Below are 27543 nucleotides of genomic sequence, written 5' to 3' on the forward strand. Positions count from 1 at the left end.
ATATTTAGTTTTTTTAACACATATTTGGAAGTACATTTTTTTGAAATTACCTAGTTATGAATGTAGTTATCACAAATATCAGCAGCATATTTGTCAAATTAACTAACGGCGAATTCCAATAAACTAAATAATAGTACGAGCCGTAGAATTTTGACACATTTTGTATGGAGCTTATGTCAAAATTCTACGGCTCGTAAGCAAATTTACCGATCGGTAGTTTATTAATGCGCCTAAGACATCGCAAAATTAAATGATATGAATGATAGGATTAATCTAAAGAGTAAAATTGAAAGGGTGTTTTAAGGGCAAATAAATTAGTTACACTACTCTATATATTACTATACTCTTTGAGCTACACTAACTAAAGCATAAACAACATTTTGACATACATCATGAAATTGTCGATGGATGGCTGTTTTGCTTCAGTTGTTTATTTGGTGGTTATAGTTGCTTGTGGTCTTTCATTGTGCTTGGCTTGTGTTGTGAGTGAAACTTGTGAATCGAATCTAAGTATCCTCAATCTTAATAAAAACACCGTGTAAAACGCGATTGTTAGGTCTACATTTATTTTCTATTTACATTTTATAGCATCACTCTCATTAAACGTATTATTGTATTAACCAGTGGTAAAATGATTTAATTATTGAAATCAATAAGTAATTTGTTATTGCCCATTGAATAATTGCACATAAATAATTTGTGCTAACCTATTGGGTCAGTAAGTATGCATAGATTTGACATGGACTTCAGCTCGCAAAATCCAAGATCTACAAACGCCTTAAATTTATGTTCGAGATTTAACGATATTGAAACTCTTGAGTTACTACTGAAGAAAATAAATCCTAACTGCGTCGATAACAGGGGGTGGACTTGCCTACACGAAGCGGCTTATAATGATAACTATGAGTGCCTTTTACTTATTTTAAAGGACCCTCGATGTAGGCCCATGGCTGAGACTCATGAAGGGCATACTCCTTTATATCTCGCATGCAAAAACCAATGTTCACTGAAAACTATCACAACTTTACTAAACTCTGCAGATGATATTGCAAATTATGGCAGCACAGAGGGAGTGACACCTCTACATCTGGCCAGTAGTCAAGGAAATCTGGAGCTAATAAAATTATTATTAGATTATGGGGCTATGATTGATGTGCAGGACTTTGATGGAGACACTCCCTTACATGATGCAGTTCTATCCGCACAACATGAATCATTGGTCACTCTGCTGTATGCTGGGGCTGATCCAGAGATCAAGAATGAGCCAGGCTGTTTTACGCCATTCCACTTGGCGTGCTGCAGAGGATACTTCCCTACTATAGAAACACTGTTTCCATTTGTAAATGATATAAACCAAGTGACTATGACAGGTGATTCACCCTTGACATTGGCTGTTCAAGGATATAATGAAGATATTATTTATTACTTATTAGATCATGGAGCTGATCCTCATATAAAGAACTGTAGAGGAGAGATGGCTGTAGACATGGCTTTGAGTGTTGGAACTAGTCCAGAAGTTTTCAAATTGTTACTGTCTGTAACAGATAGAAGTAAACTAAACAGGAATATAATATTCAATGCTTGTAAACCACATCATTTCAACTCTAAAATATTAGAAATTTTATTGACCAGTGACCTAGGTCCAGAATTCTTTAGTTTTTATGAGCCATTTCAAAAAAGGATTGATGTACTTGACGACTACCAACTAGTTTACAAGACACATGCTCCACTGAATGCATATCTGAATATCAGTGGATACATTTATAAGAATTCCCCAGAAAAGTTCAGAGAGTTTTTCTATCTGTTCCTGATGAGGGGAGTGGATGTTAATGCTTGTGATGTTAGTGTGTGTCCACCATTAGTGCAAGCACAGTATGTTAATTCATCATGCTACCTTGAAGTAAGTACATCATGCCTTTTCATTTTAAATGAGTAGCCTCTAGACAGAGGATATAGAGCCTCATTTCATTTGATTAGTCATTCAACCCATTTAGTAGAGGTGGATCTATTGGGGAACACAGTAACACTGTGCACAATCCAGACTATAGAAGAATCCATATTGACAGTACAGAAAATTCCAAAAAATATTTAACCTAACATGGGGACATTGAATATGAGATTATAGTTATGAGGCAATTCATAATTATGTAAAAAATAAATAATAAAATTATATGTTTTATAATTTAATAATCATTATTAACACTTAATTATGTTTTTAGGTTTTCCAAATACTAATGGACCATGGATGCAATGTGGATTACTGTAGTATGTCAGAGATATCATCAGAACACTGGTATCCTGATGTATTTTACTCAGCACTGAATTTCTCTCCTACTTCATTACCCACTTTACTGAAATACAGTGTACAGTGTGAACCTGAAGAAATACTACATACAACTTTGGCAAGAGGACAATTGGGTTTAATACCACCACAAGTAAGTTATCTTATTCATATAATTTTGTTTATGCTGTAGACAACATGTACAGATACATAGTACATACATAACTTGTTTTAATTAATATCTCGAAATGTACCCTATTTACCTGCCACCAAGCACATTTGTGCTAAAAAAATTCTTTATGGAATATTAATATTTTTTAATTATTGCGAGAACAAACATGAAATCAAACAAAAATTTACATGGTTGCTTTGTGGATAGCCCAATAATAATTTTGCTTTATTTAAATATTCTTTAAATATTGTTATAGGTACAACAAGAGCTCTTAGAAATGATACTCACCAATATACAAGGGGTAATAGTGGAAGCTCTTCCATATACAGTGTCATCATTGAAACATTTAGCAAGACTCAAAGTCAGACATAACATCAGAAAAGCAAAAGGAGGAATTAAATCAACGACACAATTCTTGTATATCATAGAGAACTTACCTATTCCTAAAGTGATGAAAAACTACCTCAGATACATTGAATAACATCACTAATAAAATGATATTAAAAAAGATAATTATTATTATTTTGCATAATAAAAATCAGCTTGTAAGCTTTACTCAGTTTTATGACCAATAAAACTATTCATTTATATTAAAATGTCTTTATTCTTATATAAATATACATGATATTATGCGATTACATATAGATATAAAAGATTATATTAGGTATATATTAATACTATACAAAAAAGAATACAAAACATTGGTAATGATTACTGGTTATGTCTATGAACCTTTAAAGTTAGCTCCGTTAGCCATGTGTTCTTCAATTTCGGCGACGCTGCAAGAAAAAAAGTCATATAAATGCCTGCAGTATGGTTACGTACATGTGGCCTCTGTGGAGCTGTGGGGACATTTAACACTTGCATCTAAGAAAATGCAGTCCCTGAAAAGTTGCAACTAGATCTCGTTTCTATAAGTACCTGTACCAACTCAATCGACTATGAGGATGCAGAGAGCGCATCATTCATACTCTAAGTCAGATTTGAGTTGAATAGTCTTAGCCCGACATTAATTAAAAAATGACTTGCACCTCATTGCTTAAATGCTATCTTAGCACATTTTGCATTGATGTAATAAGTAAAGGATGACTGTATTGTTTACCGAATGAATGGTAACTTATGTTATGTTTTCTGCTCGTGGAATTGCTGTATTCAGAGTTGTTTAATGATTACTTAAACTATTCCTTATTTACGATTTTGTATGGAAAACAATTGCTAAGGACTGGGTTAAGTAATTATTAAATGTCTGTTTTCGTTTTAAATAAATTTACTTATGTATTAGGTTAAGTTATTTTATATAAATATTATTTTATGTTGCATTTTGCCTATCCCTTCGGGGAAAATAAGGCGTGATTTATGTATGTGTCTGTATCTTCAGCAATCAAATACTTTTATATTATATTACTTATATTTTTAATTATTTTGTGTTTAGAATAAGCAGCTATGCTATTCTGTAACTTTCAATTCGAAAGATCAAAGTAAATTCGAGGGCGGTCTGCCATGTCATTGGTTGTGAAAATAATTTCGACCAATGACGAGATTGCGATTGAGCTCACTTCGCAAGTTTGAATTGACAGTAACAGAATAGTGTAGCTGTCCTGACTGAAGTATAGTTTTAAGATATTCTCTCGCCTGTACTACAGGGCTTGTCCTGGTAGGTACAAGCATATAACTTTGTGAGAGATAGGGTGCGTAATTAGATATAGTTTATGTTTTATGACCATTTTATTCGAAATAAAGATTATATTATATAAATGTTGTATATTATTGAATTTCGGTGCTTTTAATACAATGAAATACAATGCGAACTATCTATATTTATATGTAGGTAAAGCTGAAGACTTTGTTTATTTGAACGCGCTTATCTCCGGAACTACTGGTCCGATTTGAATAATTATTGTTTTGTTGGATAGTGCATTTATCGAGAAAGGCTATGTGTATAAAACATTACGCTACGATCAATAGGAGTCGAGCAGAGCGGGTGAAACCGCGCCTGAGTCGCTAGTTATTGAGTATTTCGAAGAAGAAAATAGAATAGTAATAATTTGTTCAAGTTATATAAGCATGCTATTGTCTCACGAAAAACTACAAAAATCGAAGACCTCGCGTTTTATTACTCGATCAGTAACTATGGCAACGCAAGTTATTTACATAGGTACCATAAAATAGATGATGTAACAGTAAACTTACGTCCTTGGCACAAAGGTGAGGTTCTCGACCCCGGCTTCAGTAATGAGCACATCGTCTTCAATGCGCACGCCACCGAAACCGCGGAATTTGTCTAATTTCTCCCAGTTAAAGAATTTTGCCTGTGCCGGGTTGTTCTTGGCACCATCTAGGAGCTACAAGAAAAAAAAACATTGAATATCATTAAGGTATATGTCTGTTTTTGCTAGAGCAGGGTAGGTAACTATTGCAATAGATGTATCGTATGATGATGTGTCTATTGCCCCTAGGGATGTGCCGTAACAGTCGTTGCACCATAGGGGCTCCGGAGCAGGTCTAATTAGTGGACACGGTGGCCACCAGGGTGGTTTTAGTGAGGTAAAAATCCCACACACCCTAGTCTTTCTCCCCAGAGGTTTCACCCCAAAATTATCGAAAATATTGTTCCTTCCATACTTTTCCTCGTTATTTATATAATAATTGTGATTATTAACTTACTCTGGGTATAAAATAGCAGCCAGGTTCAATAGTGAGCGTCATGTTTGCGAGTAGAGGGCGCGCGGTTCGCAAACGGGCGAGTGGGCCTGACGGTCGAGGGGGGCAGTGAGGCAGGTACCCACCCACGTCGTGGACGTCCAGACCCAGCAAGTGACCCAGACCATGAGGCTGCAAGATGCCGTGGATGCCATTCTAGGGAGGATAGAGGACAAACATTATAAATCCGTTGCCATACTAGAATCAAGTATTTTAGTAATGTGAAAATAGTAACTTTTAGGTGTATATCCGTATCTTTAAATAATATGTCTTAGATTGTCGGGAAATTACTGGTATATGTGATTTATTTTACACCTAATCTAAGTTTAAATATAGTGTAGTTCAGACATCTCAACATATACATTGTATGTCCAATAAATTAGTACCTATCTATTTAATAGGTATCCAGTAATGAAAAGACGTGTTATGTTAAGTCATAATAATGTGCCTTTAACACCTAGTAAATACAATAGGAATTCCCTTACAGCAATCATGTCTTCGACATCGCCTTGAAGGAGTCCTCCTTTCTTCAAATGTTCCAGCATTGCTCTGTTGGCCGCTAAATGCATATCCGTCCACAGCACTCCTGGTTTAGCTTCCCTGAGAAAGTGAAGTATTCATTCATATTACAATCTTCAACTTCAACTTTATTGTACAAAGGTATCATTCATCGTTATATTACTTCTTAATAAAAACTTCTGTGTTCATTGTTGAAAAAAGTATAAGGTTAATTTGTTCACTAGGCAGATGGTAAAGAGATAAACTGAATATTTTTATTTTCGAATTCAAGTAGCTAACTAAAACTAGTGACCCGCCCCAGTTTCGCATGGGTGCAATGGTGATATATTATGCATGTGTTTGTGTTATACATATAAACCTTCTTTAATCACTCTATCTATTAAAAACCGCATTAAAATCCGTTGCGTAGTTTTAAAGAAAGGGACATAGGGACAGAGAAAGCGACTTTTTTATACTATGTAGTGATAAGTGGGGTACTAAATATGAACAACAAATAGATAAAGTAGATAGTAGATACCTGATAACAGCATCTCGTCCCGCGAGCACAGCTTCGTAGATAAGCTTCTGGTCTTCAGTGAACTTGCCATTCGCGGGGAACGAGCAGGTGATGTCGGCGGCGTAGCCCGCGTAGTTACCGCCCATGTCGAACAAACTGCAGGAATAAACTTGTTTGAGAAATACTTTTGTACAATAAATAAACTCGTGTAAAAATAAGTGTAGGTATGTGCAGTCAGCCCAACTATTTAGTATTCAGGTAAGAATATAAAAAAATATTCAGTATAGAGATTGTAACCATTGGTTTGGTAGTGATCCGTTTTACTTCCACACGATTTTTTTTCGTATCTGTTTATCATTTGGTATTAGGTCATTATGAGTTCGAATTTTTTGAGTAACAATAATAAATTATTAATTCCTCTCTCTTGAGCCCTGACCGGCCGGTAGCTTGGATTTATCCCGTTACTATTGTGGGCTATTGCGTCTTATATTTTTAAATGTTTTTTTTTCTAATTAAATATTTAATAATGTAACCAACAAGTATAGTCAATAAATAAATTATAATACAATAGTGCATCATTTCGTCTTCATTTACTTTCAATGACTTAAATAAAGTCTGTAAAAAATTACTTACCACATATCACCATCGTGGATAAGCTTAGAATTTGGCGCGGAAGCGTGACCATAGTGTAGAGTGGCGCCATTGTGGCCCGAACCACAGATACAAGTATATGACACGTGGCGACACCCGCCCACGCGGTAACAATGGTCCAGGAATACTGATTCACATTGGTACTCTTTTCTACCTGGTTTGGCGTATAACATCACCTGCGAAACATATTACTTATTATTTTTGCTATGTTCTTTAGAAGTTAGATTGTTAGTAGGCACATTTAGTTGAAGTAAAACTAGGGTAAGCGTCACGCCCTTTAGACAAAGTCAAGTCATTTACTTTAATTAAATCATACATAGGTACTTTTGAAATGTCAACAAATAAAGATCGTTCCAAAGTGTAGTTTCGAATCGCCGTCCCGAATGGGTATGTCGAGGTGCATGTCTACAATGTTACAGCATTTTTTACCAGTTATGAGTTGAGCTTATTGCCACGACAATATAAACCCTCGAACGGAATCTTGAGAATCAAACCAGAAATGCTATTCTGTAAGAAAATTCAATCAGCTTTCGAAGTGAGTGTCCTTGGTCGAGATTATTCTCACAACCAAAGACATGGCGGACAGCGATCGAGTTTAATTCGATCTTTCGATTTGAAAGTTACAGAATGGTCTAGCAGAAACCTCTTGCTCAGCAGTCTCAATTGGAGCCGACCAACGAGGCGGTTAAAATATTAATTAGTTTTAATTACCTGTTTATGAGCATCAGATGAGACTTTGCACACATAACGCAGCACTTCAATCTCTTCAGGGGTTTTGATAACGCGCCTGTAAAAGGCGATCAATTTAATAGTAAAATTAGCTCTAATAGGTACCTACTTAGTTTATTATTTGTGGAGTAGGAACAGATAACTTCTGTGTAAATCTGAATTCAACTTTATTAACATGACATAAAATTCGAATTCCATTATACTGACCTATGACATGTTTGTACTTTCTAGACCTAATTATGTATGTAATCATTAAACATATGTATGTATATGATAAATGATAAGTGCGCAAGTAGATTGCGATAATAGATAGGTATTAATTTGATATATAGTATTATTGAGTAAGGTATTTAATATACCTAATATTTTTAGGTACTTCTACCATCAGTAGCTACTAGCGAAAAAGCTTACATTATCATAATTATCTAAGTAGGTATACTTGCAATACCAAAGTGCTTATAACTTATAACAATTGAAGATATTTTTTTCTTTTTATATATAAAATGTTGCCCCACACTAGGATTTTCTCCTGAATAGGGTAGATGACTAATTTTTATTATATTGTCCCTCTTGTAGATAATTTTAGAATATTAAACAAGTATTTATTTTTCCGACATTAAAATAAAAAATAGTCATCTATTCTATATGATATATCTTTTGCTTAATAAAAACTAATCACATTGTCGTCTTAACATGTGACATGTTTAACAATAGGCTATTAAATCATGTTTGTCTATTACCTACATTGCAATGAAACCCTATAACACATTTCCAATTGTCCAGTGATAAAAGAAAAACAATCAAAAGATAAGGTTGATAGCTGCATTTACATAAGCATTTAAGATATCGGTATTTAGATTATTGAGCAATTTCATGTATTATCATGATCTTGATATTTTTTTTATATTAAAGATTATAATATTGAATAAATACTTACAGCTCAGCAATGATAGGGAAAAGTATTTCATTGTCGACTTTGAATCTGAAAAAATAAAATAACAATTAATCACTTAAATTGTGTTTTACATGTGTGAGCCACACATGTAACTGCTTAATGGGGTACTCAATGTATTTTTGAATGGTTTCTTTTTCCATTAAGATTTTTTTTTATTCTCAGTTTAATTTAAACAAGACGAAAGAAAAGAAAACTAGCAAAGCTATAGATTTATTTATAATCAAGGTATCAAGGTATTTATGAATGGAGAAAAATGCATTTTATGTCAGTTACTAGTGAACAAATACTTATTATTGAGTGTTCAGTAGCCTTAATATGTGCTCAAGATAAGTGCTTTGCCTCATGTTAAGTATAAGGAGTTGATTGAACTAAATCAGATTAAATTACAGTTACTTACTCATCAATGCCTTCAAACACTGCCTCCTTGGCAGTCAGGCCACTGTCTGTATTGGGTCCACACTGTAATCAATATTACATTTTTACTACAGTATTTTTGTATGTAGGTATAATAAGTATAGTGTGGACCTTCTGCCTAATGTAAATCTCTTTCTCGTAGAGTTGAGAAAGAGAGGCAGACCACAAAAAAGGTATGACGACGACATTAGATAAGTCGCGGGAATAACTTAGGGTAGAGTGGCCATAGAAAGGCCTCAATCGAGAAGATCAGAGGAGGCGTTTGTCACCTGGCAAATGGACAAGCAGAAGTGGAGAAAGAACGCAATGATAGCTTAAAATAGATTTTGTCATGACTGAATAAAAAGGCTATAAATAAAAAAAGCATATGTATGTAAATGACGAAACACTTACCAAAGTTAATAATGTCTCAGGATTTAAGCTTTTGAGCACACTCTGGAGCTGAAATAGATAATAATATTTATTATAGTACTTATGTGCAAAAGATTGATGAATGAATGATATATTTTCATATCGAGGGTTGCGAGGCTAATTGATCTAAGCAATTTTTTTTGTCATATTTATTTACATACATATTCGGAGTCACCAATTTTTTCTCCATCGAATGATGTATACAACTCACTATCACAAAAAAGTCTCTTGGATCAATTAGCATCTCAACCGTCGATATTAACAATATGTATACTTTAATGTGCATTGACAAAACAAAGTTAAAGGTACAATACCCTTTAGGAACAGAATATTGAGTAAGGACAGCTAATTCGTTTAGGAATTACCTCATCAACATAATGGACTTCATCGACTGCATAAATTTTCTTGAAGTCATCACAGCTGAGCAGCTTTCCCATCCAGATTTCATAGTCTTCAGGTAAGCGGCGTATAAATAGATGAGCTTTCCTAGTGGCTACGTCCAGGGCAAAGTAGCAGCCAGGCTCACGGACACCACAGATCCAGGTGAAGTAGGATTCCTAGGACATTACACTATTTTTCTAATAACTCGTAACAATTGTTTAGTAACACAAACATAATTGATTCCAAGCATGATTTGAAAGTGAGTATAATGAGACCCACTGCTTGATAATTAAAATCCCATTAATTTTTGCCTAATGAGGGCATTACCTAAGTGAAACTATCTATAAAGTAGTAGTGGCTGTAAATAAATTAATTAGATAATAGTTTTAATTAATTATGTTTAATAAGTAGTTTTAAATAATGTTTAATTATGACTACCGACATTAGAATTAATAGATCTTTCATTTAATTAGTCGACATTACTTGTTGTTTGTGAGCAAAACATGATAAAATGTTGAATCATGCAGCAGAATTGTGTGTGAATGCAGTTATATTTATGTTATGTTCATTACTTGCCTGTCTAAACACATATTCGATGTCGGTGTCGTAATGGCTAATATCCTCGCCGCCTTGTAGGACAACCACTTGCCCACTTTTTAGCTTGTCTGCCAGCCGACTCCTGTTCTTAGCAAACAAGGATAAAGGCACTTCCAAAGTACCGGGGCCCATGGACCACGACGTTGCCATTTTCACCGACGAATTGATACTGAACCTACACTTTGTTGCCAGCTGGTATAAAACCGATGATAAGCGAAAACTTTGTATTTGATACAGATTGCGTCGCACTAAAACATTATTATACCGTTTCTGTATTAATTTGACTTCTAAACATTTTCTACTGAATATATTTATAAAACATCTACTTCTTAACATTTATGATATAAAAAGGGATCACTATTTTGAAGATTTCCACAGAATATTTACATTTTAGTAATACATAACATAATTCTTATTTTAGAGTACCGTAGACATTTAAGAATACCAAATATTTAGAATATTTTGTAAACGTAAACTCTGTTCATCAAGTATACAGAATATTCATCAAAAAAATGTAGAAGTATAATTTTCAGTAATAAACATACAACAATTATTAATCATTGAATTAGTAATCTCACTTACCGATTATAGAAAAACAATTAGAATTGCGTGTACGGAACTTTATTATGTTCAAAGAAAATCAGTTTAGATTGGTAAACATGAAACTGTCATCTTGACATTACAGACTGCTGTCAGCCGTCACCTTGTTTACGTGGTTATCACATTTGTCTCGCTCCTCCCCACTAGATGGCGGCATAAGTGAAATAAATCACAAGAATTTCAGAAATTTAGGAATTAAGTAACGCCATAATGCCCTTTACGTCATGGATAATAAATAATAGGTTAACCTTGAGAATTTCTCAGCAAAATAATTATATTTTTCGTGTAACTAATAAATCATCTATTTTTTCTATTCCCTACTAGATGTCGCTACTTGTACAAAACAAAGCAATCAGCTGATACTACAAAATCACTAAAATAAACAATGAGTTATCACATTATTATATTCTCGTTATCGTAAACAACATCAAATTAAGCATAGCGTCTAACATACAGTAGCGATTGATATGAAATATCTGTAATTAAGATCACGTTTCTTGTATTCTTATAGTCAAACATTCAGCCTAATAGCTCAGAGTTTGGTACCTATTACATTCATAGGACTATTAACATAACTGACGAAAACAAGTATAGTATTATGTATTTTAAATAGGCATATTATGTAAATATCAGGTGGTCTGATAATAGTAATAATATATGCATAGTAGGTAGGTATAGACAAGAAAGGTAGTAGAGTAAGGTTGTTTAAATAAAATAATGTATTGTAATCATCAAATATTTAATAGACGAAAAATAGATCTAACACTGAAAGTATCTGTAGATATCTATTTAAATATTTTGTACAGCTAAATTCAAGAACTCAATTCAAAAAATTTATTTCTTGAAATAATTCTTTTATTACTTAATACTTATCTAAATCACAAGATCGACGATAAATTAAACTACCTAAAAATCACAAAATGCACTAAAACATGCACACATGTAATATTACCATGATTTTTATACCTTAATATTCGGTACAATTGCACACTACAATGTTGAAATTAAGTATTAGCTAAATAGGAATTTTATAAAACTAAACACTACAAATTGTCTAGGTTGCACTTTGACTGTTACAATGAGAATATACCTACTATTCAAATCGCACACTGCGACATGGATAATTTTCCCTAAACTACCATCATGCGAGGAAGTAACTGTAATTGTAACAATGTAAAAATGTACTGTTATCTCTACAATCACTTTTTGAAAGTTTTCATAACACTAAAATGGCCTAAATAAATGTGTACATTAGATATTTCGCTGGAAGAAAATATTTGTAACGAAACGTCTGATGTAATGTAGTCGAGATAAGTGTGTCACTCATTGTAAAATGGTTTTACAAAAATAATAAAGCAATTCACTTAAGTAATAGAAACATGAAGTAGGTATGAGAGACAATGGACATTTGCTATCGAATATTTAAATTAATTACATAAACAATAGTTAAAGCTCTGGAATTATACTTCACATTAGCTATATTTAATTAGATGGAAATGTCTTAAAGCGACATTCAGTCACAAAGTTTTAATTATTATAGAAATAAGTACTTTAAAACGAATTACAATACTAAAGGCTAGTTACGTCATTCAGTACTTTGATCATGATCAGTTAAGGTCACTATAAACGAAGAATAAATATTATGATTGTAGAGTACGCGCGGCCATTTTGGTTCGTTCTCGTGACTCGTGTCGTGCGGGACACGTCATTGGTGGCTATCTCTTTCTTGCACGCTCTCCGCATATAGCACCATTGTAACCCGACACGTTTCTTACACACAAGCGATTTCACAACACGTTCGACACTTTCACAACTAAAATGTTTTGTTTATAAATTATGAATCTACAGAAATTTCATGACACGGTTGCTTCTTTTCCTGTAATCTCCGAACAGCCTCGGCGACAAGGGCACGCTGCTCCAGCAATCGTTCCACAAGATCGACAGGTTCTTGTTTTCTAATATAGTAAGGTGCAGCTCTCGCTCTGGCCTGCAGGTGAAGTTTCTGTTTCAGGCCAAGGGTGAGTTCCTCAATTGCAGGTAACCTGCTGGAGGTCAACGGACGATTCTGCTCTTCAGAAGAATGACGATTTTCGTATCTCGACTTCTCTTTCAACATAGTGAAGGAAGGATAAAACGGTTGCAAACTGATTGATTAAATAAGGGACTAGAGATCTCACCGGTACGGTAGGCGGTGAGTAACAACGTTTGCGAATGCCGAATGCCGAATGAATGAGCGAGTGAGCCAGCTCGACCCCAGCGTAGGAAAGACGGGCCTCCGCGGGTACCAGAGGCGGGGGGAGGGATGACGTAGTCTGATGCGCAGTCGTGCCGGGCTGTATACAAACAATACGATGGACGTAAATAAACACAGGACAGACTCGATATGCCTGTACGGTGAACGGTTTTATCTGTGTGTTAGTGGTTTAGCTAGTCGGCCGACTGGCTTGCTGAATCATGAAATACTTTAATAAAGAAGACAGGTAGAACGCTCGATACTCAGTGCACGAATAAGTAGGTACTGCCTATGATGATAATGAAAGACTAATACTATACCGGATGATAGTATTTACGGCGAGTACGAGTATAAAATCAGATAATGATTGCTTAGTAAATATTTTACAATATAAAGTACTATGTGGGTGTGTGTGATGACATTACAAACAGATATATAGTTAGGAATGACCTGGTTTTTACATGAATGGGTGTTGTTTAAATGAGGACGGTTAATTTGAACTAGATTTAAGACTTCACGGAATATGCTAAAATTCATATCGGATCAAAAATGGGAAAGGACATCCTTCCTACAATAGTGTACCGACCAAGTCATTATAAACTCTAATTCATGAACAGTGAAAAATGTGTACCGCAAATTAATTTAAAGCAAATATTATGATAGTTCATAGAACGTTAATTCGTGTAGGTACGTCTATAATAATATCTCAACATGTCTCATGTGTTTGGGTGAAGCAAAACTAAAAACGGACGTTGCCCTCGGTTTTTTCCAGACAACGATCACGCCGATTCTTTATTATGATACGTAGGTATTGTTATGACCGTTTTAAACTCGGTATAATGATAAATGTATAACAACATTCATATCTTTCGACTTTAATTACGTTATTGTTAATAGAAACTAATAAATTAGGTACATATTTTGCGCTAAAAATTTCAACGTTCTCGAGGAGTTTAGGAAGGTGTATTTGTGTACGACCACGGCAGTAATTACCAGAGTAACATTAAAATGACTGCCACGTGAAGTCATTGACTCCTAAATAGTGCGACCGTTGCTTCAGTAGCCACATTTTTTATACCTCTGCCTCCATGTTCCACCTGATATTTATCTTATAAACAAAAGCAATTTACTGGAGTAATAATATTAGTAAATAAAACATTATTATTTCATACTGTAACAAAATACAAAGAGTAATTAAAATAGTTTTCCTCGAGGATAATAAACATAAAAATAAGTTTGTATTGCCACACACATGTTTCTGTTGGAGTACGCGTTGAGTGCTAAAATATCCACGTGGTTACAATATTTTTGTATCTGAATCTTAGCTCAAATCATTTTTAGGGCAACAACAGATAAGAGAAACAATGGAAAGTAATAAAACAATCACCGCAAGCATTTTGTTTTGATGCTATTTTGCTTGGTTGTTTATTTTGAACCGGATTCATAAATGGAATAATTTAATTGAATGTGTTATTTTGAATAACAAGTTCATAATTATCAATCTATTTATTAATTACCTTGTAATAAATAATCCTGCAATTTGAGGTTATAATTTAATTTGTCTCTAGTGTTTGTTTCACTAACCGCAAACAATGTTGAATAAGATAATTTAAATAATGTAGGTATAGACGATTTTATTTTGACCTTCGAATAAAGATAACATACGTTCTGCGTCTAATTTTATTTTATAATCACCTGTCTCATTAAAATGTTTAGAATTAAATTTATTTAATCTAGAATACAAACAGTGGTGACAATACACGCTTGACGGGTTTAAAATACGTTGAATTTAAAAAGTTCTAATAAGAATAATTTCTTTTTGTTGTTACAACATGAGTTATTTATTTAGATTGAGTGTTCCGCAATCAGATTACACATAATTATATGAATCATGTTTCAGTTATAAGAACTCCTTTATGACTCAAATAAGAGAAACTTAACACAGAAAATGACGTTAGTTTTGGTATCTTACGTGGAAAGATAAGCGTCAATAACAGTGTGCGATAACACGTTTATTAATATGAAGATGCTTATTTATATTTTTAAATCCGATGATTTTATCATAAGATGTAAATATCAATAGGTAGGTAATCTGATTGTATCGATCGATATTATGTTGAAAATGTTTGATTTACTTACACAATAATTTATGGTTGAAAACAAGTCGGTACTGTTTACATAATCATCACAATTCTCCACATTTCGAAATACTGTATCTGTTCAATTAGGTAAGTAAGTAGGTATGTCCTCGATTTACGTCTGATTACATAAGCAAATAATATAACTGTGTATAAACACAAACAACACTGCAGCACACTGCAATTGACTTGTTTATGCATTTGTTTTGTGGAAATAAACCATATCATTTCAATCTTTATCCAAGTACTGTGATTAATCAATAATACCTACAAACACAAACATAACCTAATTCAGACAGCGCTTTCTAGAATTTTTTGCGATAGCTAAATCTGAAGGTGTTTTCAATACGAGCTAAAATATTTTGCTGACTCGCTACAATTCTTTATTCGAAAACAAATTATAAATATCACACGGAAGATACAAGGATATCGCAACTATATTGTTCCATAAAACATTGAAAATAATGAAGGAAGTAACTGTAAACATAGCCTAGACATTTTCTAGATACCAACTTAACTTGTTCACGTGGTCAAAATTGGAACTATTTGTAATCGTCGTGTTAATGTAACTCCTTCATGAAGAAAGTAGCGACATTGCAAACTGTAGTTCAGTTTGGTTGAGCATGCATTATTGAACAGGTGGTAAACGAAAATGTTGAGCTAACGCCATCTAGCGTCCAATAGCGAAACTAATAATCGCGATAGTCAAGTTTAGTAAAATGTCAAACATTGTTTTATAATAATGTCAAAAACGTATTTAAAAAAAACTAAGCTTTTTTTTAAATAAAACAATTGACATTAGTCAGTGTATTATTACGATCTGCTTATGTAGGTACATGTTTGTATGGGGTGGTAGGTATTCGTTATGCGGACTGCAGACCAACAATTTTAGTTTTATTTAATTATCATTATCATATAATAAATCTTATTTTGCCAGTTAATTAAGCTGTTTGTGCCAAGGTACCTAAAATAAATCTCGAAATTAAATTCGAACGCCTGAGAATAAAGTCTTAGCTTGAATTGGTCACAATATACATAAACATATTTAAAGGCTACAGGCTCTTTGATTACTATAGTAGCAATAATTTGTCGTAGTGAATCGTAGTAACTGACGTTCCATAGTCTCCGCCTATCCCCATAGGAGACAGGCGTCCGGATTTAGCTGGACCTGTTAGGCTTTTTAGGGTCTTGTCTGTTAAAATGTTTAAGCGTCTGCCATTTGTTAGGCTATTCATGAGACGCGTATCTACCGTCCATAATGTTGAGAAATAACACAAAGAAATGAATGTACGCGCCTCAGGAGCACTTCTAATTTACTATAAATAAGAGTCTGATATTCCCTCCCGCCTCATCCAATGCAGGATAAGCCATTGTTGGATGTGTTTCCTCAAAAAAAGCTTACCATATTAAGAAATATGTTAGTCTACAAAAAAAAAAATACTAAGTCCGTCCAAATGTCAGGCTTTACGCAACGCCAAGTCAGGTTTTTAGGTCCAAATGTCCGGCTTTTAACAGGGCCAAGTCCGGCTTTAAGGTATACCTAAATTTGTTTATGGCAACTTTAGTTGATTTTGTAGTTTATCAGCTCAGAAACCCCAGATTCAGAAACCCCTAGCCTATTGGCTAATACCCTGTTGTGGTGATGTTCTTTCATTTTATTAAAAAAGAGTAGTTTGTAATTCACTTACAATCTCCAGGAGGAATGAACCACATTATTGTAAAAAAAAAGGTAATTTAAAAAACTAAAAAACCCGACTGCGTTTCTTTATAACATGAAAATGAAAACCCTAAAACAAGAATACAAGAAAAATTAAAGCAGTCGGAACCCATTCTAGAAAGCCAGTCGTATGTGCCCTCACTAAGTCTTCATAATATTTAGAATGGGTCCCGACTGCTTTAATTTGACTATGTGAGACAATGAAAAAACACATTGTCTCACATAGATCTACGTCCCGATACTTTTTTTTTGAGCGTGGAAAATCATCCAATGTCTTCTCCGTTCCGATACTTACAACGGGTTAATTCATTTTTCAGAACCGTTAAATCGTACTTAACCAATAGTAATTTCTAGATATACCTAAGTAACAATGTTTACTCGAAGGATTAACCGTATCACGCTCTATTAAATCTCACCTACAAAAGGTCTAGATATATCTGTAGATGTCTAGAAATAAAGTCTCATACTGCCTAGTATGAAAACATAATATATATTTATTACGTTACTTAATATCTGTGCCTCTGTGCATAGTCAGTTAACGCAGGTATGACATTGAACGTGTGACCGCATCCTCCAAAAGCAAAAGAGAAAGTTGGTTGTTTCCCGCGTCAAATTCCCGAGACACGAGTTCCATAGAAATGTTAGTAAAAAGGTCTGCATCTAAACATTTTGACGTAAAAATATCTAAACATAATAAATAGCAAATAAATAAAATAAATAGGTATTCATATTTTTTTTATAAATTTATTATGGTGTCTGAAAAGTTTTATGAACATCTATTTATACTTTGTATTTTATTTCCTTTTAAAATACATGTAGCATATTATGTATGTAGGTACCTACCTACATACATAATAGATTATGTGCATACAATAATTACCGTATTTATTCTTTAACTTTTTTCCCCTTGGTGACTCTGGTACACGTGTATAGCAAAGTATCAAAATTTAATAATATCTATACTTTTTTAAATCGACACCAGCAATTTATACTACGCTAACTCGAAATTTGGAAAAAACTTTTTTTATGCCAAGTTGCTTAAAATGTGTGTTTACATACGTCATAAAAAAATTGAGAAGAAATATGCAAAAATAAGAAAGTTACAAATCTTATAAAACGCTAAGTAAAGGTACTTTTTGAAATCACTCGATTTATATTACGCCAACTATTATTAGCGGAGCGTGCGCGGGGATCACTTTGGTCAAAGTCCGTGCAACACTGCACTAACTCATAGTTAGCGTAGTTTAGTGCGTTTGGGTGTATACTTGTTCGTTTGTAAAATGAACGACTTAGCGACTTTTACATAGTAAATACTTATGTGTTAACGTATTAATTAGTTTATTAATGGTACGCTGACTATTCTTTTTGTAAGTAAGTACATGTTCTTTATAAAATATTGAAATATGCATCAGATGATTGATCATGCACTACGACGTCCCGTACTACACTACGCTAACATTAGTTAGACGTGTATAAGATGTAACATTTTTTTGATGAATTACGTTTATATACGGCTAACTTGCGCTAAATCAAAAAATAGAAATAATTAAGGAAATATAAATATGAGATATTAAAATGAATAAATTAAATATTAAGCATACCAAATTTCAAAAAAGTTTCTTAATTAATGTAAAAGTTATCACGTTTTTCCCTTTAAACGCCTCTACTGTAAATTACGCTTTTTGAGTTAGCGCAGTATAAATTGCTGGTGTCGAAATGCTAAAGCTGAAGAGTTTGTTTGTTTGAATTTTTGAAAGCGCTATACCTACTACGGAAGTACTGGTTCGCATTGAATACATATTTTGTGATGTATTTTATTTTATCCATCCATTTACCGAGGAAGTCCAGGACTATCATATATAAACTACGATCAGGAGAAGCCGAGCAGCGGATGAAACCGGAGACGGATCATCTGATAGGAAGCAATTGCTACCGCCCATGGACATTTGAAACACCAGAGGCGTTACAAGTGCGTTGCATTTTGGGGGTTAGGAATTTAAGGGTTGTTGGGGAATCGGGTATGGAGAAGGTTGGGAAAGAAGGTAATTGGGCCTCCGGTAACTTCACTCACACAACGCAAGCGTTATTTTACGTCGGTTTTCTGTGAGGCCGTGGTATCACTCCGGTCGAGCCGGACCATTCGTGCCGAAGCACGGCTCTGCCAATGTTGTTGCCAATCTATGACACAAGCAGAGCATGAAGTTAAAGCTGGTTGGATATTATCCACTGAGTTTTAATGTTACTACGATATTACCTCATCTTAATGTAGTGTTGTGCGTCGTCGATATGTTAGACATCGATACCTTTTACTTTGGTTTTATCTTATGTTTTTGGTTACATAAATAAATTGTTGTTCATGTTAAGGTGATGTATGTTGGATATTATTTTGTTCGTAAACAGGAAGCATTGAGTCTAGTTATTAGTGATTTTACCTATAATTTATAATGTTATAAGGAAAATTATAAATTTTTAGGTATGCGGTTTGCTAGTTTGAAAAACAAATTTATAGGTATATCCTAATATACTTAATATATCAATGTTTATATAATAAAGGTATTGATGATACAGAAAATAGAAATATGTAGACTATTTTCTGAGGCCTAAAGTTTCTCATTTAGGACGTTTCTGCATAAACAAATTCTCCGAGGTAGATTGCCAAATTCGAAGGAAAAGTTTTAAACATCACTAGCGAAGGCGTTGCGCAGACAGTTCACTAAAATGTCGAAAGAAAGTGAACGCAATAGCCGGCGACAACGAACATGCTGCTGGCTGTTTGGTTCAGGCAGTATTGGCAGTATGCTCAGATGCCTTGGCCTCGGCGCTCGCACAAAACGCGGGAAGTGGATGACGCGCGAAACTCCATTTTGTAAACGCGAAACGTGAAAAATTCAAACAAATACATATCGAATATGTAATGAATAAAGCTTACCCTGAATAATAAATAAATAAACATTTTAAGTGACAATTTGGATTAACTACTTGGATTTTGTGATTTAGTAAAAATGAATTTGTCAGGTGAAGCGAGTAGTGGGCCGCGTGTTTTGACCGCCCGTCACATAAGTGCGGATATATCCCTTCCCGAAACAAACAATGAAATAAATTCCACCCTTCTGTGCCACAGTTATGATCAAGATCCCGATTTTGAAACATATTTTGCAGGTAAATTGTTGTAATGTTATTTATTAGTTACCGGTTTGAATGTTGCTTAGATAACTTTGCACGTTATCTATTCGAAGCGGAGTGTTAAGTCTAATATATTTAATTTTATTTTACTTAAAAAAAAACTTAAACTCAAATTCTTTATAACTTACACAAACCACTTCTTTTTAACTACACAAGCATTACAAAAGTTGTGTGTTACAAAATTCATAATTGTATTGCATCTGTTAGGTATTAAAAAAACGAAAAAAGACAAGATCTAGTGCACATTGCATATCAGAAATTTTATCATAAATACTGAATACTTAGACTGAGACTCCTATCTCTGTTTACGATTGAATACTAACAAGTTTAAGCTTAGTGATCTCCTCCCAAAGAAAGGCAAACGAGACGATTAAGTTGCTGTTAGCTTACCTGACACATAACTACATATAATTTAACACATTTCGTCTGAAAAATACTTCAAAAATTATTTAGTATTTTGACTAACAGAACCTTAGTCAGTCAGTGTGAAACAGGCCCCAAAAATTACAAAATATCTTGTAGATATAAACACGAGCCTTATCGACACACATTTAGACATAGCATCGATTCCCACGATAGCAAAGTTTATCTCGATGTACATAATAAACAGATAAATAATTACCCGAGTAAGTACAAAGATACTAAAGTACCTACGTCAATGTCTATTTCCGTTGAATTAGGTATTTATTTATTTTCAGGTAATCTCAATCTATATGCAGGTTTTGCTCAAAGGTAGATTCTCCATAGGAATCGATACTTTGAGACGGACATTTTTTTTTATATTTTCATATTTGCTTGGACGTTCAAAAGTGCCTTCCCAGTTTATTTGAAATAAAAAAGTTGACTTGGAAATAAGTTTCATATAAAGTTTATCAAAATAATTTCTTTGAGTCGACCTTTAAAAGTTTCTTTACAAATAGCCAAATATAATAGTTTTTATCATCATCATCAGTCGGAATACAGAAACTGCTAAACAAAGACCTCCCTCATTGGAGGGGGATTGCCGTATTTCCCACGCTTAGCAGACGGAGAAAATACACTTAAGTCTTAATAGATTTAAAAAGTTAAAAATTACAACTTCGAAGATGTTCATTAAAGGTTGACTATTTGAGAAACTTGGCGTAAAGACCGCCATTGTATGATTTTTTACAGAATGTTTTAAATAAATAAATAAAGATATTTAATTTAACATTTTTGTCTTGCATTCTATTTTTAGCCCTTACGTAGTCGCAAGGATAGCTGATTAAATCAAGGAAATAAAGCCTGTAGTCGTTTCAGTGAAATTGCAGCATCATACCGAAAGAACGATTAACTAAGTTTTAGGGATATGAGTAGTGGTAGAGAGAATGCTGCTATAATAATAAAATTGTAATGATTAAATATTAACTTATTTACATCCCGCTCGTAAGTTTAAGTTAAGACTGTGGAAGCAAAACACTTGACATAAAATGATAAAAATTACAGAATAGAAAAAATCAACATTGCTATAAATGAAGTAATAACAATCTTTAAGCATAATTAATATAAAGCAGTAATTTCCTACACTGAACGACGATAAATAAAAATAATAAAAAGTTAGTGTTCCCATTATATAGGGTTAGTTGACTTATAAAGTTCAAGGGAATGGACACAACGTATATGAGATAAAATAAAACTGAATCGAGTTACTGCTTTATCTTGCTGTTTTATTTCTAGTTTTTTCTGCAAAGCAAAATAGACCTACATTGCAATTGCAAAATGTAGGCAGGTAATGACAGACTATTATAAAAATAAGCCGGGTCCTTGAAGGACGCAATTTGTACACCACATTATAGCTGATTTTAGAATGTTGTGAAGTTGTGCTGGCGTAAAGTCCGAGCGTGATTAAGCTCAGTCACCGTCAGTCTCACGCATACAGGTATTACAATTTAAAATCACGCAACTGTAGGCTTTGTATGTGTGCGGGTCGGAGGGATCCGGCTGTGGATCTTTTCCTCAACGTACCCGTGATTTGGTGAGGGAGCCAGTGGACTGTATGATGATGGTGGAGAAATAACTCTAGTACTGAATTAACAATACTTTATTCCATAGGTTACACAAATGATGTTAACACCGTAGTGGATTGACGTACGCGACTACTTAATTAACACAACACACTCTGACGATACATTAACTTTACGTAACAGGATAATTACGACACTTTCATAATGACGTTCATTGACACACTGAGGACGTCTCGAAAGGAGTCGTCCTTATATAGGCGGGCCGCGCAAACAAGATCGTTCCTGTCCTGGGTGTACGTCGCGGCCGTCGCCGCGTTACGAACAAGTTCGTACAAGCCCAGGAGCATGTCTAAACCAGACAGCGGCGGCGCGGAACAAAGGATTGCCGCCGCTCACCTTTGATATTCGTGTTTAGACATGCTTTTTAACAGGAACGATCAGGTTTGGTACATGTCGCGGGCGGCTCGCCACCTTATAATATTGCTGTCGTGCACATTTCTCCCGCCGTCGCCATCAGGCGACTCCTTGGTGGGGCACGACAATGCGCTCCGCTGGTCTTCGGAGTACGAGTCCTGTGGTCATGCTACTCGTACCTCTCCTTCTGCGTCTGGTAGCACCTGCGTTACTCTGCCTTTGGGCCAGGTGTTACGTGGAAGGTCAGGGTCGGAGGTTACGACGACGTCTCCAACCTTGGGTGATGTGCTGCTGCCGAGGGCTCCCGCCGGTTTCAAAGGCGCGGCAGGCACTCACGTTCCCATCTTCGCCAAATCGGCGACACCGGTGGTACGAGCTTCCAGCTTATAGACCACGTATGTGACTCACTACCTAAACCTAACCTAATCTAAAGCGCTTAAGGTGCTTTTACCTAAGTTCCTATCAGCCGCTTAGGTAGCGTTGTCACTACATACATTCTAGACTAGCCTATTCCTATACTTATTGGCTAACCTATACCTAATACCTATATGTTAACCTATACCTAATGATTATACCTAGACCTATATCTATTCCTAATACCTATAGAGCCTGCCTAGGGGCGGCGCTAGCTAAGTCTATGCTAATTGAGCTAGCTATTCTTATACTCTTTGCACATTAATCTAGTAGATAAGGCTCTATTTCTTTTATCTTTGTGCCTATCTATAGCTACAAACATAGGACTATAATAATTTAATTCATTAGGTCTTACATGATTGACCAACTTCTTGTTACGTTTGCGTACAACAGGATTAACTTTATTCACGTCTCGTACCGCTTTGGTCTTCCCGCGCAAACGTGAAGTACCTGCGCCAGCGCTGCTTGTACTTAGCACTGATAACGGGCTGTCGCCGGGCGTCGCTTTATTATCCTGCTTGGCGGCGATTACTTTTCGTTCTTCGGCGCGTTGTTCGTTCCTATCTAGGCGTTCTAGGGTGCCTAGATGGGACTTGGGTACTGTAGGTGCTTCTTGTTTCTTTTTCTTAAAGCTGCTGTCGGGTAATCTTCGACTTTTCTTTTCTAGGATGCCTAAGGTGCGCTGTTGTAGGTCTTCTCTAGGTATCCTAGGTTCTAAACATACCGGTTCTTTGAGTGTAATGTGGCCGCAGAATGTATTTGTAACTTTATTTCCTGTGTACTGACATCCGTGCAAAACCCAACCGAGTTTCGTGTACGATGCTACCGGTTGGTCGCGCGCACCTGTACGTGTCTTCGTGGCTGCTAATAAATGCCAGTTGTCTTGACCAATTAAGATCATTGGTCGTGCGCGATCATAAACGAGACTGCTTCGTATGTCATCCAAATGCCTACAATTGTTTAGGTCTTCGGTATGTACAGTCTGCGCCGTGACTTCCAACCTAGTTACGGTGCGCGCCGCCTCTATCTTCTGTGGGGCGCTATGGTACTTGCCTTGTATGTGGAGGCTTACGGTTCGGCTTCGCTCGTGCTTGAACTCTGTGCCTAAGCCTTGTATGCACATAGAACTTTCTGGCCCATCTGCACCTAGGATGTCTGCTACCGACGCGGGTATCAAGGTGACTGTACTCCCATCATCTAACAAGGCGTATGTATGTAGACTAGCATATGGTCCGCTCAATGTCACAGGAACAATCTTCAGATACGCGCGGCGATTGTGAGGCGTTGTTTCGCGCGCTGACGTCACGGATTCGTATGTTGTCGTCATCGCTGGCGGGGCGGGTGCCGCTGTGTTTACATTACGCTCTTTGTGCAACAGTTTGTGATGCTTCATGTTGCACTCCTTTACGTCACAAGTAGGCGCTCTGCACATATTTCTTCTGTGTTTACTTCGCAAACATCTAAAACACATGTTATTCGATTTTGCTATATCCCATCGCTTATCTATGTCTAGCTGCTTATATTTACTGCAGTCTGGTAACTTGTGGCCGTGCTGCTTGCATGCCGGGCATCGCTCACTTGATGTTTTCTGACGAGTATTCACCATAAACGTGCGCTCAACTCTGCGCCGTCGTCGTTCATCAATGGCGCTATCCCTATCTCGCTCTGGCAGTGCGTACGCGCTACACTTGTCGGCCTCTTCATTCATGAACATAGATAAGAGCTTCAATACGGGAGTATCTTCAAGCTTTTTATTTGCCGCGTAATCATACCATTTGTGTTTTAATATTGGCGTTAACTTTTCTATAATACAATGCGACATTTCGGGGCTATGTAAATAGTGGATTCTATTTAGTGCTTCTATCGTACCTACCGTGTTTGCAATACGGCTAGCAAAAATACAGATATCCCTAGGGTTTTCATTTAATCTAGGTAATAATTTTACTTTATCTAATTCGGTCATTATCAAAGCCTCAGGCCTACCAAAACGTCTTTCTAGTGCATCTAGAATGACCTGAGGGTCCGATTGACTAAATAATAGACACCCTACAGCTTCCTTTGCGGCGCCTCTGAGGCTTATCCTAATCCTAGCAACATTTTCTACGCTAGAAAAATATGTGTGTGAGTCACAATACGCGGCCTTATAAGCTATCCACTCACCGGGTTTTCCGTCGAAGACTGGTAGCCGCTGCATGAACTTCGGTGACTCTCTCGAACTGCGCGTGACCTGCGCTAGTGCCGCGGCTAGTGTTCCTACGTCTATCAGTTTTTCACTAACATTGCCGTGTGACACTTCACTCGCGATATTGCCCTTTGTTTGCGCACACACACTTTCACGTACTTTGCCGTAGCCGTCGTCGTCTCGCAGCGGCTGCGCGCTCGTCGGGGCGCCGGTGTACGTCGCTGTCGCTGCGTGGGCTGCGTCTCTGCTGCTCCTCCCGCCGCTGGCGTCGTGAGGCGGCGGCCGAGTCTCACCTCCGGGTGGCGGCGCGGGTCGCGCTAGCCACGTTCCAATCCTCACGGAGGCGAGGTCGTCCTCCAGCTCTTCGTCGTCGCTCGACTCAGCTTCGATTCTGAGGCGCTGCAGCTGTATTTCTTTCAGCCGTCGCCTTGCCTGAGCTTGCTGGAGCTGGACATCCATATCAGCCATCTCTAGCTGTTCTATGGCCTCTAGCTCTGCGAGGCGCTTCTTTTTCGAACACGTAGAACGGCGTGACCTCGTATCGCTAGGCTTGAGTGTGGCGTCGATGTTGGTAGTCGCTGTAGACCCGCTTCCTGTGTCCGTCACTCGGGCCGAGCTCGATTCTGGTGCCGGGGTGTTGGCACCCGGTCCGGCGGTCACGGAAAGCTCTTGCTGGGTCTGCTCTCCTCTGGACTCTCCACTACGGCTGCGTGTTAGCACCATCTTGCTGGTACTTGATTTGGCTCTGAAGGACCAGAATGTACGGGTCGGAGGGATCAGGCTGTGGATCTTTTCCTCGACGTACCCGTGATGTGGTCCAGTGAGCAAGTAGACTGTATGATGTTGGTGGAGAAATAACTCTAGTACTGAATTAACAATACTTTATTCCATAGGTTACACAAATGATGTTAACACCGTAGTGGATTGACTACTTAATCAACATGACACACTCTGACGATACATTAACTTTACGTGAAAGGTTTAATTACGACACTTTCATAATGACGTTCATTGACACACTGAGGACGTCTCGAAAGGAGTCGTCCTTATATAGGCGGGCCGCGCAAACAAGATCGTTCCTGTCCTGGGTGTACGTCGCGGCCGTCGCCGCGTTACGAACAAGTTCGTACAAGCCCAGGAGCATGTCTAAACCAGACAGCGGCGGCGCGGAACAAAGGATTGCCGCCGCTCACCTTTGATATTCGTGTTTAGACATGCTTTTTAACAGGAACGATCAGGTTTGGTACATGTCGCGGGCGGCTCGCCACCTTATAATATTGCTGTCGTGCACAGTATGTTATTAACATTTTAATGCCGCTGTTACTAGGAATGTTTATTGTGCCTGACATACAGATGATACAGAGACCATAATATTCATATAAGGCTTTTAATTTTTTAAGCTCTGCGTAGAGAGGAGTGGAAGGAGTGTAGGGAAGCCTTTGCCATGCAGAGGGACGACTACCTATGGCTAAAAATAAAATAAATTACTAAGAACATAATATACTTATATTAATTTGAGAACAGAAATTCTCTTAGTAATCTTTATCATTGTTAAACTTTCCTTAAATTTAAAAACTGGTGCTTTTACTTCACCAATATCCTAATTGTGAAACGCCATATCGAAGTAAAAGACGCCATTATCATCATATCATTCACTTTTAAATAAAATCAGTAAAGTTTACAGTTGTCCAAATTGTTTGTGTGTCTCATACCTCTGAGATTTGAGAACACCTCCTTCTTGAGAAAGTTAACAAATACATACACGTCATGTATTGACAAGATTTTCAGGCATTAACATTAAACCAATATTTGTACAAACTGTTTGTGCAGATGTCTTTAGCACACAGTGGCACATAATTTTGGTGTTAATCTTTTAGGCATATTATATATTATATAGGATTATAGGTACTAACACTTGTTTTAAACACATTATTGTAAAAAAATAGATACAAATAGGTAATTTGTATCTATTTTTATTGTGAAAAGTAATCACAATATTTATTTTATTTGAAGAATGTGAAAATCAGGGTTAAACAAGCGAAATCAACATCGATATAATTATATTGATATCATAATTGTATTTTTTTTTCATTGGGTGTTTTTATTATTTTTCATTTGACGCCGATAAATGAAAGAAATATGCAAATTAATTGGTTCTAAATAAATTACAGCTTCCCCACTTTTTTCAAAGCGTCCAATTTGTTATCTTGAATCTTTTTATTTATTTCAAACCAAGTATCCGTCCAATGATATTCTACGCCTATCTGCAACTTCTTCAAGTCATCGTCACACGTAATAGCTTTCCAATCCCATACATATGGCCGATCACGGAATAAGATCGTTGTTATCGAAGTATGTATCTAATAACTTCCTA

General features: G+C 36.1%; 3 protein-coding genes across 4 annotated transcripts in view; 2 read left to right on the forward strand and 1 right to left on the reverse strand.

Moving 5' to 3' along the window:
* Nucleotides 1-275: 275 nt before the first annotated feature.
* Nucleotides 276-4208, forward strand: LOC118267841 (ankyrin repeat and SOCS box protein 3). Its single transcript, XM_035582082.2, has 3 exons — nt 276-1900; nt 2220-2435; nt 2710-4208. Exons 1-3 carry the CDS (start codon nt 725-727, stop codon nt 2932-2934), a joined length of 1617 nt encoding a protein of 538 aa, XP_035437975.2. The 5' UTR covers nt 276-724; the 3' UTR covers nt 2935-4208.
* Nucleotides 3038-11034, reverse strand: LOC118267840 (xaa-Pro dipeptidase). Of its 2 annotated transcripts, XM_050694355.1 has the most exons (13): nt 10889-11034; nt 10286-10554; nt 9694-9885; nt 9311-9358; nt 8901-8962; nt 8486-8530; nt 7531-7606; nt 6802-6995; nt 6190-6324; nt 5639-5753; nt 5118-5309; nt 4644-4795; nt 3038-3232 (listed from the first exon to the last, which is right to left on the reverse strand). In XM_050694355.1, the coding sequence occupies exons 2-13, from the start codon at nt 10454-10456 to the stop codon at nt 3178-3180; spliced, it is 1437 nt and encodes a 478-aa protein (XP_050550312.1). In that variant the 5' UTR covers nt 10457-10554; nt 10889-11034; the 3' UTR covers nt 3038-3177. The 2 variants fall into 2 exon arrangements, with proteins under 2 accessions (XP_050550312.1, XP_050550311.1); XM_050694354.1 differs by lacking the exon at nt 10889-11034 and having other exon boundaries at nt 10286-10727.
* Nucleotides 11035-19770: 8736 nt separating this feature from the next.
* LOC126910761 (organic solute transporter alpha-like protein) overlaps nt 19771-27543 on the forward strand; it is a 35427-nt gene continuing 27654 nt past the window's right edge. Inside the window, exon 1 of the mRNA XM_050694357.1 lies at nt 19771-20153. Within this exon, the coding sequence (XP_050550314.1) occupies nt 19997-20153 (157 nt within the window). The 5' untranslated portion in view covers nt 19771-19996. The remainder of the gene's footprint in view (nt 20154-27543) is intronic.

This window comes from Spodoptera frugiperda, chromosome 6 (assembly GCF_023101765.2).
Source record: "Spodoptera frugiperda isolate SF20-4 chromosome 6, AGI-APGP_CSIRO_Sfru_2.0, whole genome shotgun sequence".
NCBI classification, from domain to species: domain Eukaryota; kingdom Metazoa; phylum Arthropoda; class Insecta; order Lepidoptera; family Noctuidae; genus Spodoptera; species Spodoptera frugiperda.

What these genes read in the sequence shown, in the direction of transcription:
- LOC118267840 (XM_050694354.1), bottom strand. Translation starts at nt 10,642, where the DNA reads ATGTTAAGAAGTAGATGTTTTATAAATATATTCAGTAGAAAATGTTTA. An exon ending in ATCCACGATGGTGATATGTG is followed by an intron (nt 6,325 to 6,801) that starts GTAAGTAATTTT and finishes TTATTCCTGCAG; the next exon opens with TTTGTTCGACATGGGCGGTA. An exon ending in ATGTCGAAGACATGATTGCT is followed by an intron (nt 5,310 to 5,638) that starts GTAAGGGAATTC and finishes TATCCTCCCTAG; the next exon opens with AATGGCATCCACGGCATCTT.
- LOC118267841 (XM_035582082.2), top strand. Translation starts at nt 725, where the DNA reads ATGCATAGATTTGACATGGACTTCAGCTCGCAAAATCCAAGATCTACA. An exon ending in ATTCATCATGCTACCTTGAA is followed by an intron (nt 1,901 to 2,219) that starts GTAAGTACATCA and finishes TTATGTTTTTAG; the next exon opens with GTTTTCCAAATACTAATGGA. An exon ending in TGGGTTTAATACCACCACAA is followed by an intron (nt 2,436 to 2,709) that starts GTAAGTTATCTT and finishes ATATTGTTATAG; the next exon opens with GTACAACAAGAGCTCTTAGA.